This window comes from Marmota marmota, unplaced genomic scaffold (genome assembly GCF_001458135.2).
Source record: "Marmota marmota marmota unplaced genomic scaffold, marMar, whole genome shotgun sequence".
In the NCBI taxonomy this organism is placed as follows: domain Eukaryota; kingdom Metazoa; phylum Chordata; class Mammalia; order Rodentia; family Sciuridae; genus Marmota; species Marmota marmota.
The window spans coordinates 3,201,433-3,216,681 of record NW_025999941.1 but is presented as its reverse complement, the minus strand read 5'-3'; the positions used below and the strand labels follow the sequence as shown (position 1 = coordinate 3,216,681).

At 36.9% G+C, this 15,249-nt stretch overlaps 1 protein-coding gene across 8 annotated transcripts in view; it reads right to left on the bottom strand.

Annotated features, from left to right (window-relative positions):
• Satb1 (SATB homeobox 1) overlaps positions 1–15,249 on the bottom strand; it is a 96,114-nt gene that overhangs the window by 21,210 nt on the left and 59,655 nt on the right. For all 8 annotated transcript variants that reach the window (XM_048801026.1, XM_048801029.1, XM_048801028.1 and 5 more), the window contains exon 9: positions 9,519–9,674. In XM_048801026.1, the coding sequence (XP_048656983.1) occupies positions 9,519–9,674 (156 nt within the window). The remainder of the gene's footprint in view (positions 1–9,518; positions 9,675–15,249) is intronic.

The following is a 15,249-nucleotide window of genomic DNA, read 5'->3' as shown; positions in this document are numbered from 1 at the left end:
GGGGTGGGGGCATAAATAAGAGAACAAAGGAAAAGATCCACTATTCCATAAGAAATTGCATTCTTATCAGTCAGATAATAAGAACTATCACAGAACTCTAGGCAGCTTCTAAAAGTAGTAAAACAAAAATAAAGATAAAAAGAAAAAGAGTGTATTTTATTTGGCATTAAAAGACATTTAACTAGGCTATATCTGTGTTTTAAATGTTCTCTAAAGTGGATTTTTGGGAACCTTCTCTAGAGGTACAATTCTAAATCACCACCGATCCTATTTCCCTCTCTCTGAGTTCGGTTTTCCACTAGCTTAGTTACTTTCTTATGGCTCCAATACACATTCTTTTATGGCTGGATTCTCCTGAGACTGGTGCTAACTCTGGCCTCATATGGTTTACCTACTGAGCCTACATCTTCCGTCTGGGGTCTCCAGCATTCCACAAGAACAGAATTTCAACTCCACCTTTCAAAACGATTCTGCAAATCAACAACCATCTCTATGAAATAGATTTCCTGAGTGTGATCATTTTGTCTGGTACTTGACCATAAAGGCTAAAGTAACAACTTTTCACTAAAAACAAAACAAATAAATATTAAGAAAAGCTATTCTTTAGAAACAAACAAACAAAAAAATGCCCACTATTAGAAATCCTTTTAAGATTGACATTCCAATAAAAGGTTTAACATGAAAAAATAAAAAAGGTATAGAGTGAAGGGATATTACGCTCCTCGCCAGAAGAAAAGTACAATGGAGAATACATCTTTTTTTCCCATTTGAGTTTCAGTAAAATGTGTAAAAATGAAATCTGATGAAGGTTTTTCTAAAACAACCAGGAAAAAGCTAGGCAACTTCTCCATTCTTCTGGACACTTCTTTCGATTCTATTTTATTTTTATTTAAGCACATCTTAAACACATATGCATATATACCCCAACCCTTAAAAAAAAAAAAAAGGGCATGAAATTTTAGTTACACCACATGTGGTTTTCATTTGTGAAAAATGAACAAGCTGTTTGTGGTTAAACTGTCTAATCGCCTGTTATCAATCTAGCGCTGCATTCGAGATTTACAGGATACATCAGCTTCTGAGCCACATTAGCTGTAAAGGGGGGGGGGGTGGGAGGAAAGAGGAGGAGGAGAGAGTTTATCCTGAGGAATAATATTTCCAATGCAGCCACACTCGCACTACATCTGGTTGTGCTGGTAGCGGCAGTTAAATTGAAATATTTCACAGCGTGTGTCAGAAACATGCAGAATGGTAATTATGACAGATCTGATTAAGCCGGAGTGCCACAAGCTCCCTGGCCAGTGCCGGTTGTGCAGGTGTGACCTTGTGCGTGCCTGCGTGTGTAAATAAAATTAATTACAAGCGAGAGGGTGAAGGCTTCAGTGACATCACAAAGCGGAGAAACTCCCAAGGGGGAGACCTAATGGAATATTTTCCCTCAGTCTAATAATACAGTTCATATTGACTTGAGGTAATTAGTGGGATCATTAAAGCAGTTTTCCCGGCGTATTTGGCTGCCTGATCAGATTAGTGAAAATGTTCTTCAGAACAAGCCCTGTGTGGTCTGCCAGAGAGGAGGAAATAAAAAGCAACAAAGCATATTTTGGAATGATAAGCAGCGCTGGACTTTTACTGTTGCAAAAAAACCTCTACTTCTCTCTGGAGTCTACAGATCTAACTGGACTGTCCATTTTAATTCTTCTACTTGACTCCTGTATTCTTACACAGATTCTGAACTATTTCTTCATTTCTCCTTTCCCTCTGTTAAATCAGACTGCTTTATCACTAGGAGCCATCCCCAACTCCCCAACAAATCTCTGCTAAACAAGGCAATTTTAAAATCGGAGAAAAGTATTTTAAATGACTGCTTTACTACTAACCAACAATATGGGACACTTGGGAGAAGCTAATACCAAACCAACCAACCAACCAAACAACAACAACAACAAAAAAGAATGGCACTTAAAATTCACCTGCAAAACAAAAGATTCCTCCTTTATGTAACATACAACAGAGATTTAAATATTTATTCACACTTGGTTCTTGAAACAGGTTTAGCATAGGACAAAGTTGGGTCATACATTCTTCCAGTTGAACAGAATACAGAGCCCTTGTCAAGAAAAGGACCATTTGTTTGAAAATACTCTATTGAGCATGCTCTACCTTGCCACTGGAATATGCCAAGCACTGTCACAGATGGCAGGCTCTGACAGTTCCCATCCGTAGCGTCGATACTCGACAGTTCAGCACAAGATCAGTGACATTCTGTCTCATTAGAACCACGCTAATTATCACAGCTAGTTTCAGGGGAAACCATGTGTTGAAATGGTCAATTTGAAGGAGTCTGTGCATCAACAAACTGGTAATAAGGATCAGACACCTTATTATATGACAGCATGCTGCCTATGATCTGATTTACGGAATCAGAGGCACTGGGGCGGCCGAGGAGGCTGGCAGTTTATGAAACCGTGTGTTTAAACCCAATTCCTGACGCATACTGGTTGAAAAGGGAATTATTTAAAAAATACACAAAGGCAACTGGAATTGTTCAATCAAGAAATCAAAGGAGACTAGATCTTTTTTTTAAATTAACATATCACAGAAGTAAGGTTTAGGAAAAAAAACTTCATCAATTTGACAACTGTATGTCAACTTCACGAATGGTTTGGATCTTGGATTTTTTACAAGGTATATTAATGATAAAGAATAGTTCTATTTCTACTAATCTCTAAAATATAGACATTTATGTTTAATTGGGTGGTCTATATGATTTAGTTGTGTCATTTTGCCAAGAAAAAGACTTGCATATGGAAAAGTATAACAAGTAAAAAATGAATCATCTTTAAGGTTACTTTTTAGAAACTGAAGATACTTCATAGGGCAGAAAAAGAAATCTCCATTAGATTCATATTACCAACATAAGTTCTTCAATTCCTCTCTCAGCACCTTTCCTTGACGGGGAATTTTAATAGTACAAGTCTCTCTCAGAAGCTATTTTCTTATTGTCATTTTGCATAAATGCATTTTCATAGCTCATTCATTTCACAGGGTCTTTATTTTCATTTCTCACATGAGGAAAAAAAGATAAAGTTAAAATAAAACCTACCTTTATTATCAAAAACATAAAAGACAACTATTGAGACTTCTGAGAAAACACTTTTGTCTTTTAATTTGGTGGTTGGTTAAAGGATTATATCAGTGTTACAATTGTGTGCTAAGTTTGACTGAATGACATCAAGTTTTAAGATTAACTCCATTATGAACTAAAAACCCTGTTGGTTTGCTTTCTTCCCTGCTCACATTTCTGTAGATACCTGGTCCTGTCCTGAAGATCTAACTCTACTGACAGCCAACGCTGAATATAGAAGAACTTCCAAAAAGAGGAGCCTTCATGGAATATTCTTAATCTATGCTTTTCAGCTTATGTTACCACTTTAGGACAAAAGGTGGCCTCGGATTAAAGCAGCTTCTAAAAATACATAATTGGCATACACGAGCGCTTCAGAACACATATGCGAAACTACTGTGAAATGGCCACTCCCACAGTGTCCGACAGTGACCTTCCCTGTCCTTCATCACATGATGATTCTCTTTAAAGAGTTGGCCCAATATTTACAAACTGAGTCTCTATAAATCTTGCCTAAAGATTTTCTTGTGACATTTTCTAAAAAAAGGAGAAACTGGGCTCAATGAGTTATGACTATATTTGTAACAGCTAAACTTATTAAGTGAGTCAAAGAAGAAAATGTATTTATGGCTTTCAGTTAATCAATTTTAAGTTTAGAGGGGAAAAGTGAAAAATTTAAATTATTTGAAAGCCGCAACAAGACAGCCAAAGACCTTTTGTCCAACTTGTTAAAGTGGGTAACATCAAGTGTAAGGGAGACAAACTACCTTTGTACATCAATTTCCAGCCAAAAATATAATAGGCAACTAAGTGTTCTATTTAATAATTATGACCCTCTAGATAAAACCCTAGATTTACGAAATTATATGCTTATTTTTAGAAGACAAAAATCTGAAAAGAGCTCGTATTCAGAACCATAAATTTAACCAGATCTTTAAAAAATATGTAACATAGAATCGGGTACCTTCAGACTACCAGAGTATATATAAAGCCATTAATTTCAATGGTCCTGTTTGGTATTTAAATACTAAGATCGGTCAACATTTCAGAAAACTAAAATTCATATGAATTCCCACCACTTAGACATAAGAGAATGTCAGCAATGGTTGCTAATGCAGAACATCTTAAATAGGAGACCCATGAATTCCACCTTCTTCTCATTCAAGAATACAGCACAAGAGTTTCCAAAAATGTATGTCAAACTTCATGTGGGAAGATGGCTGAGATGTGAGATGTAGGGGCTTCATTCTGGGGTGTCTACTTTTCTCCTAGTGCTCCCTACAAATATTCCCTTTGCCCCTTCCTCCTCACCCAAACCCATCTAGGGAGATGGAAGCTATACCTGTCCAGGGTCTCTTCTGCTCAGCTTTTTTTTTTTTTTTTTTTTAGAAGGACTGGATGGAGAACATGTAAAGGGTAAAGGTACAGTTAGTTCTCTCTTCAGACCCTGGCTGAAGAAAACGTCCTGTGCCCAAGACAAGGGGCTCTGAGGACACACTGTAAACATCTTCTCACAGACTGCTACAGAAGGATGAGGCACCAGGAATAACAGAAACAGTGACACTCAAGTCTGCAGGGCCGCCTGTGTGCCTTAAATAGAAGGCTACACAGGTGAGCTCCTGTTGCAGCAAAGTCTGTCGCACTTACATTCCAAAAGAATGAATCAGCACACAGCATCAGATTGTGGCTTGCACGAAGTATAAGTTAACTCTAACAAATAAAAGATGCCTTCCCTACCTAATTTGCTGGAATATAGAATATAGTGTCACCAGAGATTTTACACCTGATTCTGTCACTATAGATTCCAATTCCTGGAAATAAAAACGACATTTTTTTTTTTAAGCCCTGTTCCTAGCCTCACTGGTTTGTGACATGTATTTACTTGCATTTAATTCATTCCAGTCATCATTTAAGAATTTCCAAAACTAAAAGTGAGAATGATGTTTTCTTTCTTTTTTTAAGCCTCTGAAGCAAAGGAGCACTGGTTCTCTCTTCCTCCTGACCTTCCCTCTCTTGCTCATTGTAGAGGCCATGAACCTTAAAGACAAAAGTGTCTAAAAAAGAGATGGAAGAAAGAAAAATATTTTACTTGATTTGGTTTCTTCTACCAGTTGTACTATTTTTTGCAGAGTTTGAAATCCTCTTTATTTCTCTGTGTGTGTGTGTGTGTGTGTGTGTTAAAAACCATGCCTATGGATCTAGCTGAAGTTGTAGTGGCCAGAGTCCTATAACTGGCAGAGATTGCTAAAGATTATACTCAAAGTATATTCAGTCAAATAAAATTTTCATCGTCTAGTTCCTTTACCCAAAAGAAATACCCTGTTCAATAAAACACGAGAGAGGAGTCGTTTTCTAAACACAAGTCGTGCTGTAGTGCTGCTCTACGAAAGCCCTTTACCCCTTGCCACACGACTGTATCTACAAACTGCACCTCGGCAAACATGAAAATCAATGTAACAATTCGATGTACAAGGCAAGGCCTACGGCGCTGCTAATGTCCCCTTGCTGGACACACACCTTAAGTCTCAGAGCTCTCAAGGGGTTTGCTGTGGAATAAAATTAGATTCCAACATCTGCCACTATTAAGGAAAAAATTCCATTTCCATCTCCCATATGAAAACACTATAACCAATGAACAGTAACTGAACCTTGATACCGTAATGGTTATTACCCAAATCAACTATTTTTTTTAAACAGTAAAATTAGCAAATTCTGCTCTCATAATTATTTGAATGTTATCAGACTAAATGTTTGATAAAATTCCAATATGATTCACTTGGAAAAACTGCTGCTTATTTGAATACCCAGAATATAAAGTATATTCATTTGTAGCTATTCACATTATGTTTAAAGCATATCATCTTTTTAAAGTTTGCATTAGCCTGCTTTCCTAACCAAGCACAGAAAGTAGCCTACCTTCAGTTTTTACTTGCATATTTTATTCAGACATTTCTATTAGAGTTAAAAACAATCTCATTTCTATTATTCATTGAAGAGAAGAGATAATACATGTGAAATGATGGAACCTACAGGAGTTTCTTTTACTGAAAATATTCTGTGCATTAGTCACAGCAGAATGTGCCTTACCTTTTAAAATGGAAGGTATTTGAGATACATAAATACATGATAAATAAATCACTCTTATCCACGAAGAGTATGGAACCTCTTACTTAGCACATTATGAAATGTTATCCATTTGTGTACAGTGCTGTATAATTTAAAAGCTCTTCTGCATACATTGTAGTATGTGACCTCCTCCCATGTTAAAAGAACCTTGGGCTCAATAGAGTTAAATAATCTTGCAATATCATGGCGCCAGGGACACAGCCTAGACCACAGCCAGCCTCCCGTGACTCTTACAGCTCACACATTCACCTCCACTGGGCATGAAAAAGCCTGGATTCCAAGAGTCCATGAATGAGCCAATGAAGAAACGAAAGCCTACATGGCTTCTATGATGAACTAGTCCAGTGTCCCTAATTCCTCACTTCCAGGACAGGGTGGGACTTCAGTACAGAAACTGCCTTGAACACTCAGGAAAACAGTAGGAGAGGTGCAATTTGGAGTTGGTGCTACTATTTATTAGCTCAGAGACCCTTATGCAGAAACAGAAGAAAATAACAGTAGCTCACAGGGTTACTAAATTAAATGTAGATAATATGTAATTGCAGGATAGGGTCTAGCCTGAAAGAGGTGCTGACTGTGAGGCCAACCCAGACAACCAGGGCGAGACACAGAAGCAGATGGAGGGAGATGGGCTGAGATGATGTGTCCCTGGTACTGCTCGCTTCACACACTGGATCTTTGGGGAGCACTGCACTATGACAAGCCCTGGCACATATACCTGAGGTATGAGTAACTTCTTTAGAAGGTATAAATTCTGAACATGAAAAAGGCCGGTCCAATTTGAAGCAGATTTGTTTGCTGGTTGATTGGTTGGTTTTTGTTTCCTTCACATGACATCATGGTTGAAGAATAGAACCTAAGTAAATGACCATCTTTCCTATTAATCAGATTTCCTGCTACCAAACTGTTTGGGGGGCTGTCTTGATACTCATCAATCCTTGTACATGTTTTCATAAAGAGAGTAGTACCGACACCTAAACTGAACAGCTAAGAGAAAAATCCCCAAAGTAGGAAGTTAGAATCCATTAGAAATGAGGAATAACTACTGAAAGGAATGAAAGTTAACAGTTCGCTTCCTTTCAAAGCCTGCAATCTGAATTATTAGTCAACCAGAAGGAGATCAGCTACAAGTTTGGGGGGCGGGGGGTCTTGGGAAATAGGCCACTATGGCAGATGCTTAGAAGCTGCCCACTTACATTGCTGAAATAGCAGCTTAGGAGGATCTACAAGGACAGGAACAAAGAGCAAGGATGTTTAAAAGCTCCCTAGTATTAGCCAACTGCCACCACCTTCTGAATTGTTCCAAAATCAGTAATTCAGTCCAGGGGTGGAGAATCTAGAGCGTCGTTTAAAAGAATCAGGTCACAGGTAGCAAAGGGGCTGTTAACCATAGGGAGATATGCTACAGTCAGAAAGGACACAAGGAAGGGGTAGATTTGAATTTAATGTCAGATGACAAGGACTAACTAACTGATATGTATTGAATAGCTTTATTATTAATTTTTGTTTGTTTTGTTTTAAGGCTGACCTGATTAGTATAATACATGTGTAGTTTCTCCAGTTTGGAGATTTGGGAAAAGTGTGTGGCCCTTGTAGGACTGAAGTCTATTATTCTTGGTAATTGAACAGGTCAGGGGGAAAATAAAAAGATGTAGACTCAGAAAGAAAGGCAAGATAATATATATTTAAATAAGAGATCCTCATCATAATTAGACTAAATAGTCAAAACAAGAATGTGCGGGGAGGGTGGGTGAAGTGAGAACAGGACACTTCTCCTTAATGCATAGCCTTGGCATGTAAATGAAGACATCTGAAGAAGCACACAGGTTTGAAGCGGCTCTAACATTCTATCATAATTAGAAACATTTCAAGAGCCCTGTAATTTCCAATCAAAATTACAGTAATTTCCGATATACAAGCCATGATTCATGACAGAATTTTACATTCCATGAGAGATTACGGTGGCCTGATGTATGACACGCTGAGTACAGCACTAACATAAACAATTCAGTTTAATGTTTAAACAGCACTTGATGTTTAGAATCTCACAATAAAAGAAACATATTATTGTAGAAATTATCACTTTGACAGTGATTGAAGGGTAGGCAGGCATGTGGCCTATAAAGCTATAATTTTTACAGTCCACAGCTTGAGTTTAATCATTTTTATATAACATTTCCAAGATATCCCTTAAGTATTTCATCCAGCCTATAACTTAAACAAGAACAACATTTTTTTTTTAAACCAAAACTCCCACTAAGTACCACTAATAACGTCAATAGAGTAAGATTTTAGGAAAGGTTAAAAAGGTATTGTATTATAAATACGTCATATTGTAAATACTCCCAGAAGTATATACTTTAACCACAAATTAACAAGCTGGGGTGTTATAAAATAGAGGGTTCATTAGTGATAATAAAAATATACTTGTGTAAAATTTCAAGTTGTTTAAATCTCACCTGAAGCCCTTGGTTGCCTCTAAATCTCACCTTGACGCTGTTATCAACTCCTTTGCAAAGGGGAAGAAAGTTTAGTATTCTTCTGGTCCTTTAAAAAGTATTCTTGGCTTTGGAGAAGCATTAGCAGACTATTGTGAATTTGTTCTTACAGATGAGCAAAAATTATCAATATGCGATGGTACACTGACAAAAGGCAACACAGTCTTTTTGTTTTTATCTTGTTTTGTAGAGATTTGCAACTCTTCCAATTCAAGTCTGTTCAGTTCCAACTCATCAGAATTGAACAAATTTTCTAATTGTAATTCAATTTGGGGATTGTGTATAAATCTACAGAAAAACTAAAATCATTAATATGTAAAGATGTGTGCAGTTTGTTTTAATAAGTGCACCTAATAGCTGTAGACAGCCGAGTGGAACAAAACAAACTGTGTAACTTTTGCTCTAGTATTGCAGAATATAATATCAAGGTCATCTGAGTAATAATGAAACAGTAGTAAGTGAATGATTCTACTACAATGAACTGGACCAAGAAACTTCCCATCATTACGATATTCCTCTGAAAGCCATGATAAACTGACTCAGGGATTGACAGAGAAATCCTTATCCTAGGAATGACTTGGAGGAAACAAAGCCAAGCAAACATAAACTACATCTGAACACGGTTTCATCTCAGAGCTCTGTACATAATTCCTGGAGACTGTGACCTCTTGGTGGTGCAAGTTCGCACTGAAAATAGACACCTCTGTTAATGAATATTCCACAGGCATCACAGACAAACATTCTCAATGCCTAATAGAGGCTCTTACCTGGCTTTTGGTTGCCGCAACCTTTGCAAACAGTGCTTGGGACACTTTAGCGCGCTTCATTTCCTGCTGAATCTCATCATAAATGGAAGCATTAATGTTCATGGTATTGTTCTCTGGTTTCCCATTCCTCTCAGTGGCAATAGTAGCTGTTTTCACCTACAAAACATTTTGAACATGGCTGTCATTTTTCATTGGCCAAATTGTTTTGAAGCATCTCAGGCTCGGCATCCAAACTGGACACTGTTGCTCCTTTTATGATCAAGGTGATCAACAGTGCAGTCATTCAACATTAGTTATTGCCCTGAGATCAGATTGCTTAAGTTAAGGAAGTCACATTGTCACAGGTGATTGCATCTGTAATGTGACAGCAACTGCCAGCTGACAACCAGGAATTATAATGCCATAAAGTAAGTTTGCTGGAAAACAGAATAGTTTCAAAGACTTGAAACCCCTAAACTAATTGTCTCCCAATTACCTTCCATTGCAATCCTAACAAAGGAAATTCACAATTAAAATCATAATGCACATTGCGGTATCTTCACTGCGTACCCGATGCCTAATAGACAACTGCATCACTAATAGCTATTATATACTATGGCCTTTTTAATTTTAGACTCTTCTTTATGCCTTTTCCTCTTATGTTTCATTTAAAAAATCTTCCATAACAAAGCCATTTGCAGAACTGCATATTTAAATCTTCTATCCATCCATGAAACAGGTAGAGTGCCTTGCTTAATTATCATAAAGGCTGGTTGCATTTCACACGTGCATGTCCAAGCTGTTCTATGTAATTATTTCATCTTTTCCTGGCACCCTTGTATATAACTATTTCCTTTTGACTTGTGGAACTAGACAATAAGAAAATGTTTCACAACATTTCACAGAACATTACTATAAGTTACACAAAATATATAATCAGTGACTTCACAAATACATTAGTACAGTGAAAAAACTTGTATCAGTGCCTCAGATAATAATGATAAACAGATATCAGCCGGAAAAAAAATGCCACTCAATTTTAGGGAGAAAAATCAAATCCCAGCCTCAAAATTTATTGACAGGACTGTTTTTCTAACTCCAAATTTTCTTATGTGGTGACACGAACCAGCCTTGAAAATTTACATACGAATTATGCAGCTGAATTTTCACTGAAAATATAAAGCAAAAAATCCCTACGGATGTAGGACCATTTTTTTCTCTCAACAAAATAATCAAAGACCTCACTTCTCAGTGTCCTTTACAGAACCCAGGTTTCTATCCTCTAAATTCATGCCATCTTGAACAAATTCTTACATATACTATGGAAAATATAAAATGAAGTATATTTTAGGATAAATGGATGATGTTTTAAATTTTTATTTTATTTTATTTTATTTTATTTTGGCTTTGAATGACACACATCTCTAGTCAACCTGTAAGACTTCCAGGTTTCTATTACCTGGTCCCCAAAACAGTTGGTATGAAAAGAGGAATAGAGGTCATCCTGGATATTTACTTCTCAAGGAACTAAATATAAGTACCCTCTGAAATGTACTTTTTTTTCACATTTTTTTAAAATTGGTGTATAAAATGTGCTTTCTGAATCCTCCTAACTTCTAGCCTGTATACGAAATAATTCATCTATGACTTTTCTTGAGGAGGTAGATTCTTCCATCATGACATTACTTCCTCTAGGCATGGAAAGGGTAAGGGTGTGGAAAGGCTGGGCAACAGGCATGAAGAGGACATAGCAGGTGAGGCGGAACAGGTGACCCACTGCCTGGGCCTCACTGCCACCTTTCAACTATTACCTGGAAACAGAACAGCATGAGTCCAGGCTGGGTCTCCAGAGTCCCCTTTCCAACTCTGGGACTTATGGTAAGCAAGGGCCCTCATAGAGGTCCATTAACAACTAGAGGCCTCCAAGAAAGCACACAAGGCTTTGAAGCAATAATCTGCTAAACACCACTTTAGGAGCTAGAAGAGTTAACGCATTACCATAAATTGCTTACAAAGTTGCTTCGGTGAGATTCAAAACTCTGCTCTGGGGTGGTCTTGCTTTGAGGCAGAGGGATAAGGTTTAGGCAACCCACAGGGTCCCTTTTAATACCTATTTTTCTCACTGCTTAAATGAAAGAGGAAAGAAAAGCCATTTCAATTGCTTTGAAAATTGGATGTTATAGAAGTGGGGGCACAAAGTCCAGTGCCTACGAAGAAACAGTTTCTTAGTAGCAATCTGGTTAGCAATAGTTAGGAAGAGCAGGCTTTGGAATCAGTGTTTTGGTTTGTTTTTAAAATAATTTTCATTCTTTTGTAAAAATTACACTTCAGAATTTGTCTTTGAAGTGGGCTATAATCATTTTACTTCAAACCTGTAATATACTGTTTCTAAAAATTTCTTGGGTTAATGCACTTTTTATAAAGTGGTTACAACTTGCACTAAAAATTGTTAAAAACTGTTAGAAATTGCAAGATCTCAAAATTATTTTTTAAAAAATCAAATAATCATTTCCTAACAGCCGACACAATCAAATCAAAACAAACATAGAAAACAAGTATATACGAAACATTGTTTATACAAAGAATGTGAGGTTAAAACTTTATAAAAAATATAAAGTTAGAAAGTCTCTGGGGCTGGGGATGTGGCTCAAGCGTTAGCGCGCTCGCCTGGCATGCACGTGCGGCCCGGGTTCGATCCTTAGCACCACATACAAACAAAGATGTTGTGTCTGCCGAATACTAAGAAATAAATATTAAAAAATAAAAAAAAGAAAGTCTCTGTCTGTATTACTTATTTCAAAAATATTTAGAAGAGATCTTTTTTACCGTCTTGTTGGCCCAGATACGTATCTTATCATAGATAAGCTATTAGAATTCTGGAATCATAATTTTTCCCCCCAAACAGAAGCTATTGCTGAAGGGGAACTGAGTTGGACAGCTTTTCAAAATATGAAGGCTGAATTTCTCCCCAGGTAAAAATGGAAACAAAAATCTTTTATACCTCACTCTACTAAGTACTATTTTAGCTCAGTACAAAAAAAAAAAAAATCTTCTTTAATCCTGGTTTAGCTTTTAATATTATATCACACATTAAAATTCATAAAGTAGTTCATTCCAGGCAAAACAAACTACTCTTCAGCTCTTCTCCGCAAATAGCACAGGAGGTGAAATAAATGCAGTTGCCTTCTGAATAGCTTTTATCAAGGTAGCGTGTACTACTCCATTATTACAGCGGCGCCAGGGAAGTAGTTAAGAATGGGAGCTTCTACTATTTACCCTCCCTGGTGGGGACAGGGTGCAGTACTAAGGTCTGCTTTTTATTGTACCAAAATCATATAGAACACAAATTTTCCATGAAAATTTTACCGTGCTTAAACCGCGAATCATACTTTGCACAAAATGAACTCTACTTTGGTCTTGACTGGTGAAAGTGCTACTGCTCTTTGATGCGTGAGGAACTGCCTGCAAGCACGTTAGCTCTCACATACACAAAAGTTAAAGTTTTATGTACTTTTAATAATTACGATAATAATGGCTGGGGACATTTCTTAGTCAGTTATTATGTGCTGGGCATTCTGTTAATATATCTTAACTGCTTAACCTATATAACAGACCAGCGTAGGTATTAGGATCACCCCATTTTATAATTGAAAAAATTCTATTTTAACAGAGGTTAAGTGATTTATCCACAGCTCAAGGATGAAATCTTATGTTTGTCAGGCGTAAGTGCTTATCTTAGAGACTATGGAGTTATGGTGAGTCCGTGTTGTTCTTGGGCTTTCCTTAACTTATTGAAAGATGTGGGGCCTGCTTTTTGATGGGCATTTGCTAAATCTAGCTCATTAACGTTTGAGTTTCAGAAGTTCATGGGTTTAAAAACGTAATGTTTAAAATCCAACTTGAATTTATTTTCTAAGATATTCAAACTACAAATGTTTTCTTAGTAATCCTGTGTCAGAAACATGCTATCCTGTAACATGCTTATTAGTGCTGGAAAACAGTCCTCACACTCATATTTTTTATATTAATACTGTCTTTGGTATCATGTTTTGATCTTTTTGGACTCTTTTTCTTTCATAGGAACAATGCTAATTACTTTCCAAACAGACTTTTGAAGACTTATAGCTCTTTTAAAGATGACTATTGATGAGAAGCATTTTATAAGCACCTAAGTAGGATCTTAATGTTTCCCAAGGGATCCATAACAAATAAAACTTTTATCAAGTGTTAAGTTCATACCTGTAATTGAACCTGAACTTAAGATGAATGTATGTTTCATTATATTTGAGAGGTATTTGTTGTAAAGAAATGCTAATGGTGTAGCTACCAGGTTAATTATATATTCCTTATATGAACTTTGATCATTTTCTAAAAGCACTGTTATGAAATATCATACCTTACTTGATAAGCTAAAGAATTACATGAGATGTTAAAAAAAAGAAAAAATATATATAATTCATATACTAGTTATAACTTGATAATTACATCCTTTCAAACAGTCCTTATGGAAAATAAAACTGTAAAATTAATTTAACTCCAAAACTCACATGTATAAAATTACACAAATAAAACCAGAATAAGCATACCTAAGGTAGAAATCATCAACTTAAAACTAATCTGTTCTGTAGAACAAATCATTCTGAGAAAATAATCATTAATTATTATTAATAAACTTCCCCTAATAAACTCATTAGGAAAATCTGCAAAGCATAGTCAGAAAAGAAACCTTTAGGACCAGGAAACTTTGAGAGGACTGGGTTCTCCCAGGTATTTTCTTATGACCATAGTTTGGAAGGGGTACTATCTTCATAATCCCAGAAATGACATTATTCAAAATTTTCCCATGTGGATCATTTGTCAAATATCTCATTTATTTTCCCAGAACAATGTTTTCACATGTGTTCCTCTTCCTAATCTAACAATACACCTTCTCATCCCCTAGGACAAACAGAGCCCTCAAGTTCCATTTTTTCCCCTTTCTTACATAAGTTTGTATTTTGAGGAGGTGGCTTGCAGCAGAGGAAAGAACGAGACTTAATAGGGCATTTGAAAACTTTAATTAAACCTTACACTTGGGTTTCTCCTTTTTCTCCTAGCAAAAGGCTGATTTGAGGATTTCATGAATTAATGTATATGAAGGTGCTTAGAAAACTGTGAACCATTATCAAGTGCACGGTATTCTTACTCCTTGAATTAAAGCAAGGAAATTGTGAAAAAATGCTTTCCGCAAACATATCTGGCCCAGAGGTTACTGCCACAGGCAGAGGGCAAAACCCATGGCAAGGCTGCTGACATTGGAGGACAAGGGACAGGTGTGCAGAGGAGGGCCTGAACCTGGGCAGGGCCAGTCAAGAGCTCTGTTGTTTCCTGAGTCTGATCTAAGTCTTCTCAGGTGGGGTACTCCTAGAAGCTATTTGGATTCCCCTAGCCAGAGCAATCCCTCCTTGAAGATAACTTAGAATTCAAATACCTCAAGAGTTCGCTTGTTTGATCGGGTCCTGCCTAGGGGCATTCCGAAGTCAGGTTCAGGTGTGACCTATACCTTACAAAGAGCTGCAGACAATCAGTTTTTCAGGCCTACAGGTAGTCTGGGCCTTCCCTGAGTCACTAAGGGCCTCTCTCCCTTTGACTCACAATTCTTTATAGAAAGAAAGAGTTCAGGTCAATCAACTCAAGTCAAAGATTTGTTTCAAATCTCTTCATTTTAGGGGAAATGAAATGTATGGTGATTTCACACAAACTCTTTTTCAGC